At 35.0% G+C, this 19573-nt stretch overlaps 1 protein-coding gene across 2 annotated transcripts in view; it reads right to left on the bottom strand.

Annotated features, from left to right (window-relative positions):
- Positions 1-886: 886 nt before the first annotated feature.
- The window catches only part of SCYL2 (SCY1 like pseudokinase 2), a 58839-nt gene continuing 40152 nt past the window's right edge, over positions 887-19573 (bottom strand). For both annotated transcript variants that reach the window (XM_079935857.1, XM_079935858.1), the window contains exons 10-18: positions 18996-19118; positions 15460-15573; positions 14062-14194; positions 11876-11994; positions 7515-7615; positions 5990-6056; positions 5756-5851; positions 4642-4761; positions 887-3222 (exon numbers count right to left, since the gene is read on the bottom strand). In XM_079935857.1, coding sequence (XP_079791983.1) covers positions 2578-3222; positions 4642-4761; positions 5756-5851; positions 5990-6056; positions 7515-7615; positions 11876-11994; positions 14062-14194; positions 15460-15573; positions 18996-19118 — 1518 coding nt within the window. In that variant the 3' untranslated portion in view covers positions 887-2577. The remainder of the gene's footprint in view (positions 3223-4641; positions 4762-5755; positions 5852-5989; positions 6057-7514; positions 7616-11875; positions 11995-14061; positions 14195-15459; positions 15574-18995; positions 19119-19573) is intronic.

Here is a 19573-nt window from a genome sequence, read left to right on the forward strand (position 1 = left end):
TCTGTGCTTGCTATCAGGTACTTTCACATATACCTTTTCCTTTAATATGTAAAAGCAACCATGTGAGGTATTTTACAGGTTAAAAAACAATAACAAAAACCTATTTCCTTAACTTATTCAGGTGAAAAGAGGGTTATAAGCGTTCCAAAATAAAAACAAAACAAAACAAACAAACCCCAGCCAAGTACACAGTCTATTTCCATTTCTTTTTATGCATCCTCTAAATATATCACACACTTTAGCATTAGGAGAATAAAGAACCAATTCAAATAAAAGGGAATCTTTCTTGTAATTTTTGTCTACAGGTGCTTTTTAACCTACTAACTTTCTACTCTAAGCCCAAGGGACTTAAAATGCCGTCAATATCTACCATAATTTTAAGGTGATCTATCTAGTACTTTGAAAATTTTGTTCACAGAGAGATACAAGCCTAAAAATAGCACTATTTTTTAGAGGCAGTTTCACAACAGAAAAAGGCAATGGTAACAGTTCGAGTGATAGAAATGATTTAAACAAAATACCTTCAAGAAAGTAAGAAAAAAGTGTAGAAAATCTTCTAAAAATGTAGCATCGTTACCTCAATGAATGAACAAATTTCAAGATGTGAAAATTACCTAAGAATCACATATTTTTTCAAATAATCTATTTTTATATTTAGAAGTTCAAATTATATAAATTGTTCTATTAAGTTTTCCTTCTAATTAGGAGTTCAACACTGACAAAGTTATTTTACAAAATAAAAAGCAATTTCCTAATGAACTGTGACTACTGAATTGTTACAAAGAAAAATTCTTCAATGTTAAGCAGTTTTATTCCTTATGTAAACTTTTCTCAAGATAGATATTGTGTTACGAACGAGACAAATAATCAGGTGCAGGTATGAATGTATTTGCCAAAAACATCTGCTCTTCCTACTGCTTTTCATTTCTTGGAAAAGTTTCTTTAGCATTCCTATCAGTCCTTCTCCTAAAACCATGTAACAAAATACAGCTCATACAGAAACCAGATGTTAAGCTGACTTTTTATTTTTTAACATACCCTCTTATTGAATGCTGCCAGCAATATTATCAACTTACATTTTATAATCAAGTACTGTATGTTCAGTGTGTGTACACGTACTTTTTCAATGAATAAATGTAGTGTCAGCACACTAAACTTCATATGACTTATTTTAAATGATTGCTGGTTTCAGATAATTAAAAACCACAAACTCTATGGCTGCGATTATAATACATTTATAGTTCTCTGAAAGATCAGTTTAAAGTTATAACATAATGATGGAATATAACGAAATACAAATGACATCTATAGCATAAGATTCCATGGTTGACTAATCAGCAAATCAAAGAAAAATATCAGAGAAAGGCCTTGAAAAAGAAAGCATGTTTCCTGTTAGAAGAATTTATTCTTTCTTTCCTAAAAATGGCTAATTATGGACATAAAAATGTCTGAACAAAGGGTCCTGAAATTCCTAGAGAAGATTTAAACTTCAGATGCAGTAACTGACGAAGTCAGACGTTATCATAACGTATCAAGCTGAAAATTAATCTTTTAGTAGCCAGAAGATACAAGTGCTCATTTTTAGAGAAGTAAAGTTTATTACATTTGAAACAATACAGCAGAAATCTCAAAAGTATACTCATTAAATATAGTTTAATTCTTACAAATCTCCTTTTGAAAATGCAATTCATATGTGCTGCAACCTCAGAAGTTTGAATTCAAAATGAAATATGGAGGCAGTAGTCAGGGAAAGCACATCAGAGGGCTTTGTCAAATATCTGTACAAATCAGTACCTACCTCTTCTGTCTGTGATACAGTAGGAAAAAAAGTGATTCTAAACATATCCAAGTAAATGCAGAAAAAAACATTACTATTTGAGGCAGACCATGCTAAAATATAATTTACAATGATTAGTTTGCATTTTTGATAGTTAATAATGCCTTAGTTTGAACCAATGAAATCAAGGTTAAGTTAAATTCTGCAGTATTTGCTCAGTCTTTTGCACTAAACATTAGTTCATCTGAGAAGTAGTAAGATTGGAAAAGCAAATGACCTGATCCTTTTCGTTAGGCTTATCATTTTCTCACTCAGTCACACTAAATGCAAACAAATCAATACAGCATCAAGATTTTTCACATAGTAAAAATGAAGACTAATGACTTGTGAAGGCAGACTGTGTACCATGTAGTATTTAACAGATGAAACTTGCAATTACCATCAACTCAATTTTTTAAATAACACCAAGATTTACAAGCCAAAATAAACATTTGATTTAAAAATTCTGCTATTCAAGATACTCAGGTGTCTTTTTTTCTCATTGAGATTGATATGGGTTGGGTCTTTTAAAAACCTGAAGAGGAGTTGGTAAGAGGAAAAAAATCCTCAAGGCTTTAAAAACCTCAACTGTTAAAGAGTCCATACAACTACTATGCTGGCATGACAACAGGTTTTTTTCTGTCAGACAAGACCATTTACTTTCCCACAGAAGTACTTCCTCCAAGCCAATTATATAGATGTAAATCAGCTTACCCATGATTAAAACTGAAGTGATCCTTCAAAAACAGGAGCATGACACCTCACCCAAAAAGATCTTTTAAGTCACTGCTAGCTGAACTGCTACTGGTCATAGTAGGTGGCGGCTGTGCAAAGTTCTGCGGGTTAAAGAAAGGATTAGTCTGCACACCGAAGGCAGACTGTCCTATCATGCGCGTCTGTGCTCCCATTACCGAACTGCCCACACCTGGAGACCCTTGAGCAGGCACAAACTGATTAAGCCACTGATTCGGTTTCTGTTGTGATAACTGGTTCATGCTAACTTTGGGTTTCTGAGGGCCAAAGAGATTATTAAGAGCAGACATATCTGTGGGTCTCTGCTGAGTCAGCTTCGTACCAGCAGGAGGAACACTCACAGCACTGAAGTTTGGCAAAGTGGAAGGTGTTCCCAATGTCATCTTGGCCACTCCAGGTGCGCTTGGACTGCTGAAGAAGTTCTGGTTTGTATTAACTGGCACATTGAATCCTGAAGTCTGAAAGCCCATGTTGGCATTTAGGCCGTTTGTTAAATTTCTCTTTGTATTATCAATTGGTGTAGAAAACATCATACCAAGGCCCGTGGAAGGAACAGAAGTGAAGGTACTTGAAGAAGAAATTTTAGGGGTACTAACAGAAAGACTGGTCAAAGATGACATATTATCCATCAATGTGTCTGTCAGGTCCTTAGTCTGAAAAATATGAGGAAATTACTTTATCTCCAAGAATTCCAAATTACTTAAAAATTAGTAAACATTTGATAAATTTTATTATAAAAGACAGTTAAAATTAAGCTCAATAGTCTACACTAAGACAGCAAACCACAGCTCACAGGCCAAATACAGCCTGCCACACATTTTTGTAAGGCTTTTTAAGCATGAACATTTGTAATCAATCTGATGATAGGGAACCCAACTCTGAACTCCAATTAAATGAAATGTTGTCTCCCTCGCTGCACCTCCACCAAAAAACAGAATTGCATTTTCTCATTAGATCTGTATTACAGACAAGGATACTCTATTATTTTTGTATTTTGAATTTCATCAAAAGTTTGTGGAAATTTATTTTCTCTATTCTAAGTACCTACAAAATACTTTATTTTTGCCTCTTGGCTCACAAAGATTTTTCCCAGAGGAAGAAATTTAATGATTAAGAGGCAACAACAACAACAAAAAAATAATTTAAAGAAAGCTTCTAAGATAAAGTAATTTCTGCAATCAGCAATAGTGTAAACTTTCTATCAGCAGAGACCTTAATCACTGCTCTAACACCAGCACCTAGAACACTGCCTGGACCATAGCAGGAAATAAATACTGGTCAGGACATACAGGTAAGTGTTCCTAAATCAAGTCACAAACATGACTATAACAAAAAAGCTAAAAATTGAAAATTACTTTTTGCTCAAAACTACATAAATGCATGAATATAATATTCCTGGTCATTTCAAAGTGAGCAGCGTTGAATTAGTACCATAGACCTAATATTTTTTAAGAACCCTCCCATTAATCTAGCTTCCTCTTTGTTGGTAACAAGCACTATTACAAAACATATATTAGGCAGGCTACTGAGGAGTTGTTGGAAAATTCTTGACGCCCATACTTCTTAGAAATTACACATTAAAGTATTTTCTGAAATACATTTTTATAAAACACTAGTAGGTAGACTAAGTTCTATACTATCTTACTCCTTAAGAGTAGTATGCCTTATATATGGAATTCTAAAAAGTGGTACTGATGAACGTAGTGGCAGGGCAGGAATAAAGATGCAGACGTAGAGAACAGACTTGCGGGGAGGGGGGGAGCTGGAATGAAGTGAGAGAGTAGCACTGATGTATACACACTACCAAATGTAAAATGGATGGCTACTGGGAAGCTGCTGCATAGCACAGGGAGATCAGCTCGGTGCTTTGTGACAACCTAGAGGGATGGGATAGGGAGGGTGGGAGGGAGGCTCAAGAGGGAGGGGATATGGGAATATATGTATACATACAGCTGATTCACTTTGTTGTACAGCAGAAACTAACACAACATTGTAAAGCATTTATACTCCAATAAAGATGTGGAAAAAAAACTGTAGTATGCTTGAATTATGCAAAAGAAATGAACTCTGACCTGCTTGACTGGAGCAACAGGTGTGTGCACCTGGGGTTTAAGAGGTTGCTGGCTTTTCAACTTCTGTGCCTGCTCCTGTTCTTTTGCCAATTTTTGTTTTTCTTCAAGTGTAAGTGATGCCTGAAAACAAAACAAAACCAAAAAACTCAACTGACAACTTTCATAATTCCATTTGTAAAACAGAAGATTTCTTTTTGGTATGTCTGACAATACCAAGTAGTTTACAAACTACTCCTGTATTGGTGATTGCCACAGCGTAAGTTATACTTTGAATTACGGTAAAATTTAACTTTAGGTAGAAACTCACAGGATCCCTGCTAAACTATTTCCAGTATGAAAATAATAATAAAATTATTATTTTAAAACCATTCATTAGAATCATCTTTTTCCAGACAATGAGAATATGACTAGGTGATATCATTTTATAAAATTGGGAGATTCTAGCTCACTCTAAAAATATTTTAGAAACTCATCAAAAAGCTAAGTAAAAAGGAAACAACTTTTTTTTTAACGTGAACAATTCCTTTCACTGCTAATGTCTGCATCAAATTCAACATCTGTCTTTTTCTTATATCAACTTTGCCAACCTATAAGCTCGCAGTATGTCCTATTAACAAATTTTGTAAACCACAATGTCTAGTAGTTCCTTGGCTCTACACATACAGGTACTCATATCTGTTGAATAAACAGAAGACAACTGCCCTCAGCAGAAATTCAAAACTGACATATTTTTTATATCGGATGCTAACCAACATTTCGATTGGAAAGTATCATTTTAAAGTTTGTTATTCAAAATCAGAATCAGAGAAGAGACACTGTAGAATTTATCAAGGGATGTGACCGGCAAAGTACAGTAGAAAGGACAAAGAGGTCAGGCAACCTAGAAATGTTACCAACATGGGAGACTGAATAATAAAGAAAGTTAAAAATCTTAAGCATGTTTATTCTCAACATGAGTCAGGTCATGCATGACCCACTGATAACTTTTAAATTTCATAAAGATAATTAAAGAATGTTTCTTATTAAGCTAAATAGTATTTCCCAACAAAAATATGTGGTTTTAGAAGTTATATAATATAAATACGAGTACTAAAAGAACAGTAAAGACACTTACTCTTTTATGTTTATTCTGTAACCCATCCTCTTTATTTTCTGATTCACCACCAGTCAGAAGGTCTGCTCCAATGTTGTTAAAGACTTTGTCAATATGCTGAAATACCAAAAGTGAACCAGCTGAATGACGTGCAAGATTGTGATTTTACTGCTTAAAGATCAGAGGCCCCCGAAATGGAGCACACTATCAAGCATTTTTTTTCAAAAATTAGAAATAATCTAAATATCTTCTTACCTGAGACCCAACATTTGTAACTTTTGTCTCCTCAGAAGCATTCATTTGATTTCCTATATCCAAAGATCTGTGAGAGAGTTGAGTTATGACAAAGCAATAAAAAGAAATGTATGTTTTAAAAATACTTGTACTAAAAATAGTTAATCCACATGGAATTTACTACAATCTAAACAAACTGCAACTTCATTCTTTAAGGAGAATCATAATCTCTTTCGTTATTTACTACTATTAATGTCTGCTTGCCCCCAAAATGTACATTTGTACACATGTCTTTTTTTTAAAGCTCAGCATTTGAGATTTACTGGAGAACTTAGTGTCATAAAACCGGGCAAGCATGGTTCTTACCATAGGAGAGTTTACAGCTCACTGAGAGACAAGATATGATATGCGAACTTAATGTGATTAAGTTCAGAATCTGTGATTCTAACAATAAATGCTATAATCACTGAATAAGTGATGTGGACAAGATCTATGCCTTGAAAAACAGGTAAGATATAGATAGGAAGGAGAAAAAGAGAATACATAGAAAATTTCTCTCTGTTGTAGTTTTTAAAGATTATTTTCCAGGGTTCCTAAGTTAATATAGTCAATCCATTAAACATGATAAATATATACATCACAGAATACTTAGTGCATACAAAGAGCTATTTCACATCATTCTACACCTTGTGTATTTATTTCCATAAAGCTTTCATCTTACACAGGAGCAGAACCTAAAAAGTTTCTTTTGGGGGACTTGGCTCATGATTGATACCAATTTTGCTGCTTTTCAGATGTCTTTGACTCAGGATTAAACTTTAACAGGCATCCTAAAATCATGTTTTGCCTCTGGAGCAAAGAATATAGTGGAGATTTGATCATAAAAACTGGCATTTTCCACTGAAAAATTTTTACCCTTCCCCTCTTCCTTTGAATACTAGTATTTTGCAAATAATTGAGAAAATCCTCCCTAAAAACAAACAAAAAAAGAGGTACACACTGTGGTACTACATATGGAATGAATTCTCTATAACTGTTTCTGGGGTTAGAGAAAAAAGAAGGAGAAATCAAAACACCAGGATTTCACAGATTTGAAAAATATTTTTAAGTGGTGCTCTTGGCAATCAGCACCCTGAGTTTACAATGCCAGTAACTAATGTGACAAGAGATTTTCTTAGAAACAGAATTTTCTTTATGTAGAGAAAATGCTAGGGTTACATCCTATTATGCTTCTGTATTCAGAAATGACATCAGATTTTCAACAACATTCTAAACTCAGTTCAACTTAATATGTTGGAAAATTTTTATATGCTTTACATATAGTCAAATTGAAATCCTTCGGAACATATGTATATATATATAACTGATTCACTTTGTTATAAAGCAGAAACTAACACACCATTGTAAAGCAATTATACCCCAATAAAGATGTTAAAAAAAAAAATGAAATCCTTCAATTTTTCTAGTCCGTATTCTAGAAAATCAACCATGACATAACTTTGATGTCACTCCTGGACCAAGTGCAATTCATATGCAACCTACTTACTTCTGCTGTTCTTGCATTATATGAAGTTGCTCCAGTTTAGTCTTATGTTCAGACTCCAATCTATTAAGCATCTCTTTTATGACGGAAATGAAGGAATTGAACTGGTGTAATAAGAAATTGATATGGTTATAATGTTTCAAGTTAGCCACAAAGGTAATCTAATAAAATAATTCAACAAGTCATTCATAATATTCTCTATTTTTATCAGAATATGACCCACTCATAGCACTGATGACATAAGAATAGTACATTTTAGCTCAATATATCATAGCAAGTTTTTACAGTATCTCTGTATGGTGGTGATATAGTTGATGAGACTTTTAAGTTCCAGAAAACATGTTCTCAATAAGTTTTATATCCTAACAGCTATTATTCAGCAGTCTTATATAAATTCAACTCCAGCAGTTATTACATATTGATTTTTCTAGACTAATCCAAAAATGACCATCTAAATTTGTGCATATCTGAAAACAATCTGCTTAATAATGCATAAAAAATTACTCTTTATTCAAATCATTGTAAAAATGACGTTTGGCTAAAATAAGCCTGTTTTCTAAAAAGTTAGTAGAAATATTAAATATACATAATCTAACTTCCAAATAATTAAAATTCATAAAGTATATCTAATTTAAAGTTAAACATAGTTTAAGCTTTGGTTAAACTTTACATAATAATTTTTAAATTTATTTATTTATTTGTTTGTTTGTTTTTGGCTGCATTGGGTCTTCGTTGCTGCACGCGGGCTTTCTCTAGTTGTGGTGAGCAGGGGCTACTCTTCATTGTGGTGGCTTCTCTTGTTGTGGAGCACAGGTTCTAGGTGCGCAGCCTTTGGTAGTTGTGGCTCGCGGGCTCTAGAGCGCAGGCTCAGTAGTTGTGGCTCACGGGCTTAGCTGCTCCCCGGCATGTGGGATCTTCCCGGGCCAGGGCTCAAACTCGTGTCCCCTGCATTGGCAGGTGGATTCTTAACCACTGCACCACCAGGGAAGCCCCTAGTTAAATAATTCTTATGGTACTTTAGGATCATCATAAACAATTTATTTTAATAATACCACATATTACAGGAAGACTCTAGAAACTGCTTTCTTCCCCTCCCCAAATCTTGCAACTACGTCTTTGGGCTGGGTGCTTATAAATACACTATTTTATTAATCCTCACAACTCTTCAAAGTAAATTTATTAATATTTCTACTTTATAAATGAGGGAACTCAGGCTCAGCAAGAGAGAAAGCAACTTACTCAGAAATACTAAATAACTTATATGGCAGAATTAGAATTCATACTAAGTCTGTCTCCAAAGCTTGTACTCTTTTCTACTACGTTATGCTGCCTCTCAACCATGCTCTATCATCCATTTATCCTCTGTCTGATCATAAGAGTAACAAATGGCATGTTTCCTTAGCTGTTTACCATGACTGACTCTTTGCTGATTAGATTTTTTAACTTTTTAACAAAATATAACATACACAGAAAAGTATACATATAAAGGCACATCTCAAAAAATTCACAAACTGAATTTAACCAGTAGCCAGAAAAAGAACAGAACATTGGCAGCACCCCAGAAGCTTCCCCGTGCCCCCTTCTAGTCATTTCCTACCCTCCCTCGCCATATGACAAAACACTATTCTGACTTCTAGCAGTGTAGTTTTAACCGTCTTTGCGTTTCATACAAATGGCATCATTCAGTAGATCCTCTTGTGTCTGGCTTCATTTGCTCAACATAATGTTTGTGAGATTCATCTATATTGTTGCAGCATTAACATAGTAGGCCTGTACGGCTATCCTTGGAAAAGCCTGCTTGCAAGGTTGGCCCTTGGCTGGTGTCCAGGAACTCAGATTTTGGGAGGTTCCCACCATTAACTGATAATAGTGGCTCACTGTGTCTAACTGGAATTTGAGTACCAGGCAGGGGGTGCTACTTGATCAGCCCCCAATAAAAATTCCAGGCACCGAGTCTCCAATGAGCTTCTCTGGCTCGCAATATTTCAGACACACTGTCACAAGTCATTACCCAGGAAATTAAGCACATTCTGTGTGACTCCACCAAAAGATGACTCTGGAAGCTTGAGCCTGGTTCCCCCAGACTTTGCCCCATGAACCTTCTCCCTTCACTGATTTTGCTTTATATTCTTTCACCATAATAAATCATAGCTGTGAGCACAACAGTTGGCTGAGGCCTGAGTCCTGCTGGTGAATCACTGAATCTGGGGGTGGTCATAGGAACCGTCCCCCAACACAAGTTGTGATTGTGTTTGGATTGCTGCATGGTGTTTTCTCTTTTTTAATCAAATGCTAAAAATGTATTTTCCTAAGTTACTTTATCTTTTTCACATAATGTATAATATACTTAGATTATTTTAAATCAGAACTGACAGAAGAGGGCAGTCTTGAATTAGGAACCCTGTCTATGAAATGAATAGGAAAGCAGACCACATCCATGCTAACTATTGTAAAATACAAGATGAGAATCTAAATATTTCTGCTGATGAAAATAGGCCCCCCCAAAAAACAACCATAAAGCTGAAGAAAACTAACACACTTCAAATGTAATTATATATCCTAAAATAAGCATTTGAGAATATTTTAAAACACCCTAAATCATAAATATGAGAACTAAGAACAGAAATGACCAAAAGTTGAAGACTATCTTAGGCATGTTATCATTCTATTTTTCCCCAATATTCATCCTCCCTTTTTGCCAATCCTAATTTCAACCCTGCCATCCAAGATATGAAGAAATTATCAAGACAGAAACTGAAATCTAAGGACACAAACCTTCAGGGGCTTATCCTACCACTTCAAATGAAATTTTGGATCTGATTAATTTTACAAATTTCTCTATTTTGAAAACTCCATTCACTCAGCACTCTCCCCTATGCCAAAAGCTCTCTTGCTTAACTCTCAGCTTTCTGCTTCCTTCATTGCTCTAATTCACTTTTAGTCCTTAATTCCAAACCTTGCCAGCCTATCCACTTCTGACACTCTCAGTTAAATAGTAACCCTTCCCCATCTTTTCCATTATACATCATTAAACATTAGTTTTATGGTGAACAAAATGCCTTGTCATTACTCTATACCTCAAATTTTCTCTCAATTCAATAAAAATTTTTGTTTCTGGCACTGTACTAAGTACTGGGGATGTAATGAAGAATAAGCTATAACAACCAGCCTTCTGGGAAAGTCAGACACACAAGTATATAACTGTGACAACTACGGTGACAGAAGTATGCAGAGGTAATTCTATAATAAGCTTTGAGTACATAGTCCCTTTGCTCAAACATTTACCACATGTTGAAAGTTCAATACCTAAACGAGATGAGCATTTAAAGTCTGCCTATTCTAGGGCTTTCACTATCGTGGCCCAGGTTCAATCCCTGGTGGGGGAACTGAGATCCTGCAAGCTGCACGGCATGGCCAAAATAAAATAAAACGAAAGTCTACCTATTCTAGTCTCAATTTATCTTAATATCATCACTCCCTGATTATATTATAGGTATCTCTCAAACTGTATTATTCATTCCCTGTGGCAGATAGACTCTAAAATGGTCCCAATTATCTCCTCATTCTGCTACTCTGTCTTTCTGTAATCCCCTACCTTCAAACATGGGCAGGACCTGTGACTTGCTTGTAACCAACAGAATATGGCAAAGGTAACGGGATGGCATTTCCTTGATTACATTATAAGAGACTATAACTTCCATCTTTCTAGCAGACTCTTTGTGGCTTTGATGAAACCAGATGATGCCGTGTTGGAGGTCCATGAAACAAGGAATTCACAGTGGCAACCAGCTAACAGAAAGCAACAAAGTGAGGCCTTCGGTTCAAGAGTCTGAAAGGAATTTAATCCTGCCAAGGACCATTGAGAGAGCTTAGAAACAGATCCTCCCCCAGCTGAGCATTCAGATGAGACCTCAGTCTTTGACTGCAGCATTGTGAGAAACTGAGTGGAGCATACATGCCCTGGCTTGGCTGACCCACAGAAATTGTGAGATAATAAATCTATGTTGTTTTAAACCTGCAAGTTGTGGTGATTTGTGAGGTAGCAATAAATAATGAATACACAGCCCAGACATATTTTTTTTTCCCTTTGTTCATGTCAATTTCACAGTCCCAAATTTGAAGTAGTCCCCAATCCTACACATCTTTCAAAATTCTGCTCATTTACTATCTCCCAATTAGGCCTCCAATCAATAATCCATCCTTCCAACTCACATACTCCTTACTTTGAACCCACAAACTTTCTTCATTCATCTCTTTGGCACATTTTTCCTTGTTTTACCAATTTATATGTAATATATTTATACATTCAATGCCAAGAAAACAGTAAGCTGAATAAATTGAATAAAGCACAAAACTACTCCTACCTGATTGAGATTAAGATTGTTTTCAATACTCAGGGGAATCAGATGAGGCAATACTTTTCCAGCCAACTGCTCTTTGGTGATTCCCAACTTCTTATGAGTAAAAGTACATTTGTAAATACCTGACAGAAAAGAGTAAGACAAATGTTATAATTCAGTACCACAAATCAATAGAAATCAGAAAAACAGTGTATCTATATGAAATCTCTTGATAATCAGTATAGTTACAAATTTTTCCTTATCAATGCTTAGAAGGATGCTCTTATATATGGATCAGGGTGATTTCAGCTTTACTGTCAGTTTAGATTTAACATACCATGACACATTTATCCTGTATTCTTTTGGTTTTAAGAACACATTTAATGATAGTATAAAATTAAAAGTCTATCAGAACTAGATACAGTTCTTACAGTGCAGCAGTAAGGCTACAGAATGTCTCTCTATTCTGAACAAATCTAAATATATATTTCAGACATCTCATTCAAACTTGAGACATCTATTTAAAGTGTCTAAGTATAGGTCCTATACCTTTATTCACTTCTTTAACCAGACTCAACATCTCTGAACTTTAATAATTTAAGTCAACTCCACACAAGTCCTTCCCTCTTGTCTTACCTATTTACTCAACTTTCAGGACCCCGCTTGATACACCTATTGCACAAAGCCTTCATTTGGTAAACTGAGCACGTTTCCTCCTCATTCTCTGAATGCTTTTGTGTTATAAGTGTTTTGTATAGAATCCAAAGCTTTAGAACACACCATCTCCTGTTATTCTGCTGTTAATGCACACTTCACTTACATACTCAAAGAATAACTTTGGGGCTTCCCTGGTGGCGCAGTGGTTGAGAGTCCGCCTGCCGATGCAGGGGACACAGGTTCGTGTGCCGGTTTGGGAAGATCCCACATGCCGCGGAGCGGCTGGGCCCGTGAGCCATGGCCGCTGAGCCTGCGCGTCCGGAGCCTGTGCTCCGCAACGGGAGAGAGGCCCACGTACCGCAAAAAAAAAAAAAAAAGAATAACTTTGAGTGCCCATTAAATGCTTATCTGCAGGGCACTATGCTCATTACTTTCCCTTCAGTTGGTCTCACTGATTCTCACAAAACTCCTATAATGATATTATTTTTATCCTCATTTGACAGATGAAGAAACTTTTCAAAGTCACTCCAGGAACTGGCATAGCCAGGACTGGGGTTAGGGCTCTTTCCAGTATGTCAAACTTCTTCTCAAGAAGACTAATTTCTTTGAGCTCAAAAGTTTCATACCATATCACAAAAGTTCTATGTCTACAGAGGTCCACAACAGATTACTTACTGACCATTTCTACAAATATTTACTGAGGGCTTTCTATAAATCAGGCACTACAGTAGGTATTAAAGATACATGGCTGAATAACATAGTTTTTCTTCAAAACTAACAAAGAACTTCAAGTTCAGTAACTTGTTAATGTTTCTGTGATTCCACAGCTAGGTCTATCTCTATTAGTACAGCAGACCCTGAACAGTTTCAGATTGGGCTTTAACTATTTATAGGCAATTTCAGAGTTTTTTTTACAGAGTGATTTATAATTATGCTGATAGAACAGAATGTGCTGTAAGGCCAATAATGCTTCATCGGCACATCACTTAGCAGTGAAAAATATTTGTTCAGACTTAAACATATCTAAATTAAAAACCAGCTCTACCAGTTATCAGCTGTATAACCTTGAATAACTTACTTCACCCCTCTGAGCCTCAGTTTCCTTACTGTAAAACAGAAATAACAGTACCTATCTCATTGGATTTTGAAGAGGACAAAATAAGGTAATGCAGAGAAAAGACTCAGCACAGTGCCTCTTACAAATCAGGTACCAAATAAACATCAGGTATTACTATTAAGACTGGTATCAGCATTTCAAGTAGTCTTGTTTGCCTCTCTTATTTAGTACCATTTTACAGAGAAAACTACATGCTATCATGATACCTGTGAAGCCAGGATTCCCAAATATCTTATTCCTTTATAAATGTCAAGTACTACCACTTTTGCTAAAATTAACACAAAGAAAAAGTTATATCATGGCATTTACCCCATCATTCTTCAGTTACTGAATGCTATATACATGAAAAGAGTACAAAATGGTTTTATAGATTGAAAAGTTTACTTGCATAACTGTAAAACAAAGTAGCATCAAATGACATTAAGTTTTCAGCTACCTAAAATTCCCATGAGGACCGCAGGTTCCTTGGATGGAATTTGTTGTAAGAACGGCAGAATATCATCAAGTACAAACCACTTATCCAAGTATTCCAAAATCTTTCCTAAGCACACTAATGAATTTACACGTACCTATTAAAAGAGGTAAACTGAATTAGTCATTTAAAGTCTTTGCAATCTAGACCAAAGTATTTTAAGTATGAGTATAATCTTCATATAGGTATATGTTAAATCCTCAAGAATAAAAGTAGGTTTAAAAGCTCTCGTCCTTTATTTATATAGAAAATTCACATATTTATAAATTCCCCTGACTTGTTTCAGAAAGAATCTTTGATTGCTTTGCCAAGATACTAGGTAGTTAAAGGTAAGGAATGACTTTAATTTTATATCTTTTTAAATAAAGTAATTAGGATTTGAAAAGCTTTATTACACATTTGTTTGGCAAGAATATTTCCTTGGGGTCATTTGAATTATAAAAAAGGACTTGGGCTTCCCTGGGCGCGGTGGTTGAGAGTCCACCTGCCGATGCAGGGGACACGGGTTCGTGCCCCGGTCCGGGAGGATCCCACATGCTGCGGAGCGGCTGGGCCCGAGAGCCATGGCCTCTGAGCCTGCGTGTCCGGAGCCTCTGCTCCGCAGCGGGAGAGGACACAACTGTGAGAGGCCCGCGTACCACAAAAAAAAAAAAAAAAAAAAAAGGACTAAATTTTCCCACCAAGTGATTAATTTTACTGGGCTTCCAGTATTTTTCTCTAATTCAGGTTCAAGTCATTCTTAAACTAAATATTTTAACAACATGTGAAAGGTATATTTGTCCTACGTAAAGTTTTGTATTTCTAAATATATCTTTAATATAGTTACTAAAACTTGATATTTAGGAGCTCTTTTATCACAATTCTATCAATTGTGATATCTATATTCTCTTGACTATTTTGATAAATATTTCACACCCTACTTTTTTAGCTAGAATTTGTTAAGATAGAATACTTTTAGTCAGGATCATAATATCAATGAAACTATTTTTTTTTAAAGTAAACTAAGAAAAGCAGAAAACAATTAGTTGGTAAAAAAAACAAAAAGCACCACATTTCTGCAAGAACGATGGAAAAAAAATAAACTGGATTAAAGCAGAAAAGGGTTAAGAAAAAAATTACTCAAATTTCCTACTGAAGCACTCAAAGTTAGGGGACAGGGAGTAATGTCAGGGATGGAATACTGTAAAATTATATATCAGGGAAAACTACAGCTATTGCTCACTTTCATAGTACTATATATAGTCTACTTATAGCCATGACAAAATATATGAACAAACTATAAAAGGGTTATTAAACAATAAGAAAATTATTTAAGCCAATGAGGCGTGAAAGAAAAACAAAGATTAATATGCTATTACTTACAGCAAGGGAAGCCGTTTGTAGACATGCATTTTTAATTCTTGGTATCAAGGCATTTTTCATGGATGGGTAGTCTATAAGATTTGCAAAGGTTGGTATGATGTTTAGACAGAGTTCCTATTAAGAAAATAAATCGGATCAATCTTAGAGACTCTCTCACATACTAAAAAACATTTTGCATTTGCATGGCTAATTTGTCACATAGCTTGAAATAAACTTTTATGTATGGTATATCATTTGACCTTTTCAACTGTTTGAAAGAAAAATACTTATTATCAATTTTGAATTTTACAGATGAGGAAACAGGCTCAGAAGACCTTGCTCAAATTCACGCTAGGTCATACAACTAGCATATATACCCAAATTCCCTGATCGCATTCCTAGTTTCTTTCCCTGATAACACAATTAATTCTTCATTTATTTTTAGAAATAGGAACATCTAAAAAAAAAGTAACATCTAAGTTTTGCTATCTTTCACAACAAGGGAAAATCAAGTACAAAGTCACGTAAAACTATTCCTCTTTAAATAAGGAATTTCTTAGCTGTTACATATATCCATATGATGGATATAAGACAAACATTTTAAAATATATTTTCAAGACTGTTTAACAATATCAAGGATAAAATGCAATAAGATATTATTATATAATCCCATTTTTTAAATCTGTCTACAGGCTTAGGGAAAAAAACTGGAAGGATATATCTGGGAATGTTAACTGTGGGCATCTCTGACAGAGGATTTTAATTTCCTTTATATTTTTAACTATTTCTAAATTCTGAAACTAAAGCCAATATAAATGACAGAAACAGGAAAAGTTATTTAAAACGTTCTTGTTAACTTAATGCCATGCCATAGTGTAAATGACTGTAACTGGGAACTTCAAGGATAACAGAAGAAAGGGGGGATGATGAAGGATTAAATGAGATAAAAAAAGAACAGGAAATGGCTTGAGAACTAACTGGCTGAAGAACCTAATCTCAGATACCTTATAAGGCAGAATGATCCTTGTAGGAAAGCAAAAAAGAGATTACTGAAGAAAATGGGGGTATAAATGTATACCAGGGAAGGAGTTATTAACGATATTTGGTAAACTTAAAGACATTCATTTATGGTTAGCAGCTAGAAATGAATCAACCACTAAAAATCTGTTATCAGTATACTGGCAGGTATTTTATTTGCTTTAACTTATCCCCATACTTCCAAAAGGCAGACAGAAAGAAAAGAGTTAATATTAATATCTATTCAGAAGTATAATAAATTATGTAGGTGATATAACTTGAGGATAATAAATACAAACTATATTTAAGGGACTATTTTCCACAGATGGTAGAGAATGAGCAAGGATGAGCAGTCAGTGAGATACTGTGTTCCTGTTACCAGAGGGGAACAAGGAAGTTCAGCGCTTAATTGATATCAGAGTGACAGAGAGACAGAGACTGACTGCACACATGCACTATGCCATATAATACAGCAGTAGGTTACAAAGAGGGAAATCTTAAATTATGTCTAAATCACTTAGCTAGAGGAGGGGAGAACCATAGGAGGAGACAGAGTAAAGAACCTAAGAACAGGAGATTGAAAAAAACAAAACAAACAAAAGGAAGTCCAATTAGCATATTCTCAGGAACTTCTGCCTATTATTTTCTACTTTCTCTGTAACTGGTGGTGGGGAGGGGAGAATGAAAACATATTCTACGTTTATTTAAAGGTAAATAATTTTAAAAACTGGTTCTCATATACATTTCTATTAATGCCTCTAATGACCCTAACTTTTGTAAACCATCTTTTACTTTTCCAAATGCTTTTCTAAACTCTCTCTAGCCTCTTAAATAGTTCTAATCAAACTTCAATTTAAAAATACCATTCCAAAAATGAATCTCAGAAGTTATCTCCTAGCCTTCTAACTTGCATGAAGCTTGAGGAAAAGATTTTTGTTTCTTGCTCTTGCTCTCTCTCCCAAAGCTTAGATAGACTTTAACTTTATCAGACTCGTACCAAGCAATGTTGATACTAGTTAATTGGACTGGTGACTAAACACTTATATTGAATGGTATCAGAAAAGCTAGTTTCTAAAACTTGGCAAAGTGCACAACTCAATTTGAATTATGTATTAACTATTTTAATAAAATACTTGCTGGTAACTTATTGGCCAAACTAACCCTCTTAGGAAGAAAAATGACCTTTCACATCACTCGATCCTCCCTCTCCTCCCTAATTTCACTGAATATAAAACCAGGTTGACTACACCGGGTCTGTGGGAACGTTTCAAGAAGCTATAATTCACAATTCCTTTGGAAAGCACTTAAAAGTAATAGTAAGTACCTTCCCCAATCATTCCACGTCATTTGGACAAAGGCAGCAAGAGATGACGTTATAAGGAAAATTTTTAACATCAACTTCACAACTTGGAATAAAAGAAAACTTAGATAAGGACTGAAATGAGTCAAACAAGTGACCTTATATGTGTGGTATTAGGTTCGCATTTAAAAAAAAAAAAAAGCTTTGGTCAATAACTTATAAAAAGTAAAATTCTGGGCTTCACTGGTGGCGCAGTGGTTGAGAGTCTGCCTGCCGATGCAGGGGACACGGGTTCATGCCCCAGTCCGGGAAGATCCCACATGCCGTGGAGTGGCTGGGCCCGTGAGCCATGGCCGCTGGGCCTGCGCGTCTGGAGCCTGTGCTCCGCAATGGGAGAGGCCACAACAGTGAGAGGCCCGCGTACCACACACACACAAAAAAAGTAAAATTCTTTGTTTTTCTTTACTAGAATCTTTGCACTGGTGAAGAGACCATAAACTTTTAAATACGACACCTTTTATGCAGTGAGATGTTCTTAACATAAGTATTTATTTTCCAAAGTGAGAAAAAAAAGCTCAAACTAAATTATACTTTTAATAGCAATCCAAAAATTTTTTTCCAGATAACCCATAGAACCAAAATTTTAGTAGCAAAATTACAGAACTAAAAGTTTGGCAAAGTATGTGATGTTTTAACAGCACTTTTGTAACACAAAAGCATGACTATAAATGCATTAGGGATGGTCACACTAAATTACTATCTGCTTTTCTACCTACCTCCTACACAAATTAACTTCAATGCAAAAGGAACATTTCTGAATAGAAGATTGAGTTACCAAACATGAAAGAAAATTATGAGTATGAGAAGTACCTACTTAACGCTTTCATAAGAAAAAGGCACATACATCTTTGTCATTTTCATTCATATACTAATTACTCATTTAGGAAGAAGGTATACAGCAAACCAAACTACAACAAATCAAACCTTCTATAATAGTACATTACTGATAAGTAAAAGCAACAAATCATTTTACTTTATTAATACAGGTGTTCATCAATTGATTCTTCAAATTAGGAGTGAACACACTAGTAGTAGTATACATCATGCAATTCAATGGATTAATATATACTATTGAGCTTTATATTAAAAAAAATTATGACAAACTTAAAAGGTACTTTACTTCTTTCTTTTGCCTTAAGAATCAAAATCATCATTAAAGGAAAAAAATTGAATATTATACCTGGATCTGAATGGAAGGAGCCTCTAGGGCTCTGTAAACCATTGGCAGGACACTGTTCTTTATCTCATCAGGAGGAGTTTTGGTTAGTAGCAAATCCATTTTTTGGAGGAAAATTAACAAAATCTGTGTAGAAAAGGCAAACAATGTATTAAAGTCTAGAATCTTTATGACACTTTATACATGTCAAAATTTAAAGTAGCTTCAAAAGAATAAGTTATGTATTTTGACACTCACCATGTTGCTAGCCTGAAGGCATGGAAGACAAAAACATATAAATCAAGTCTCTTATGTTTCTAGAAGCACTATATTTAACATCTGCTCTCAGTTTAAACATTTAAATAAAGACTAATGTCCTAACTCTCACATATCTTCAGTAATACATCACTCACCCACAAGTACCAACTATCTGCAAAGCTACCGGGTAAAAAAATAAAAGCCTGAGGGCAGCAAAGTCAGATGTCCCAAAGAAGTAAATTCCATCACTGGGCTTCCATAAAGTTCAAGAGAAGAAAAGGTACAGAAATGAAAAGGACTGTCCGGAAAAATTCTAGAAACATTTTCAATTGTCCCTGATCATT

This window comes from Stenella coeruleoalba (assembly GCF_951394435.1).
Source record: "Stenella coeruleoalba genome assembly, chromosome: 11".
Taxonomy (NCBI): domain Eukaryota; kingdom Metazoa; phylum Chordata; class Mammalia; order Artiodactyla; family Delphinidae; genus Stenella; species Stenella coeruleoalba.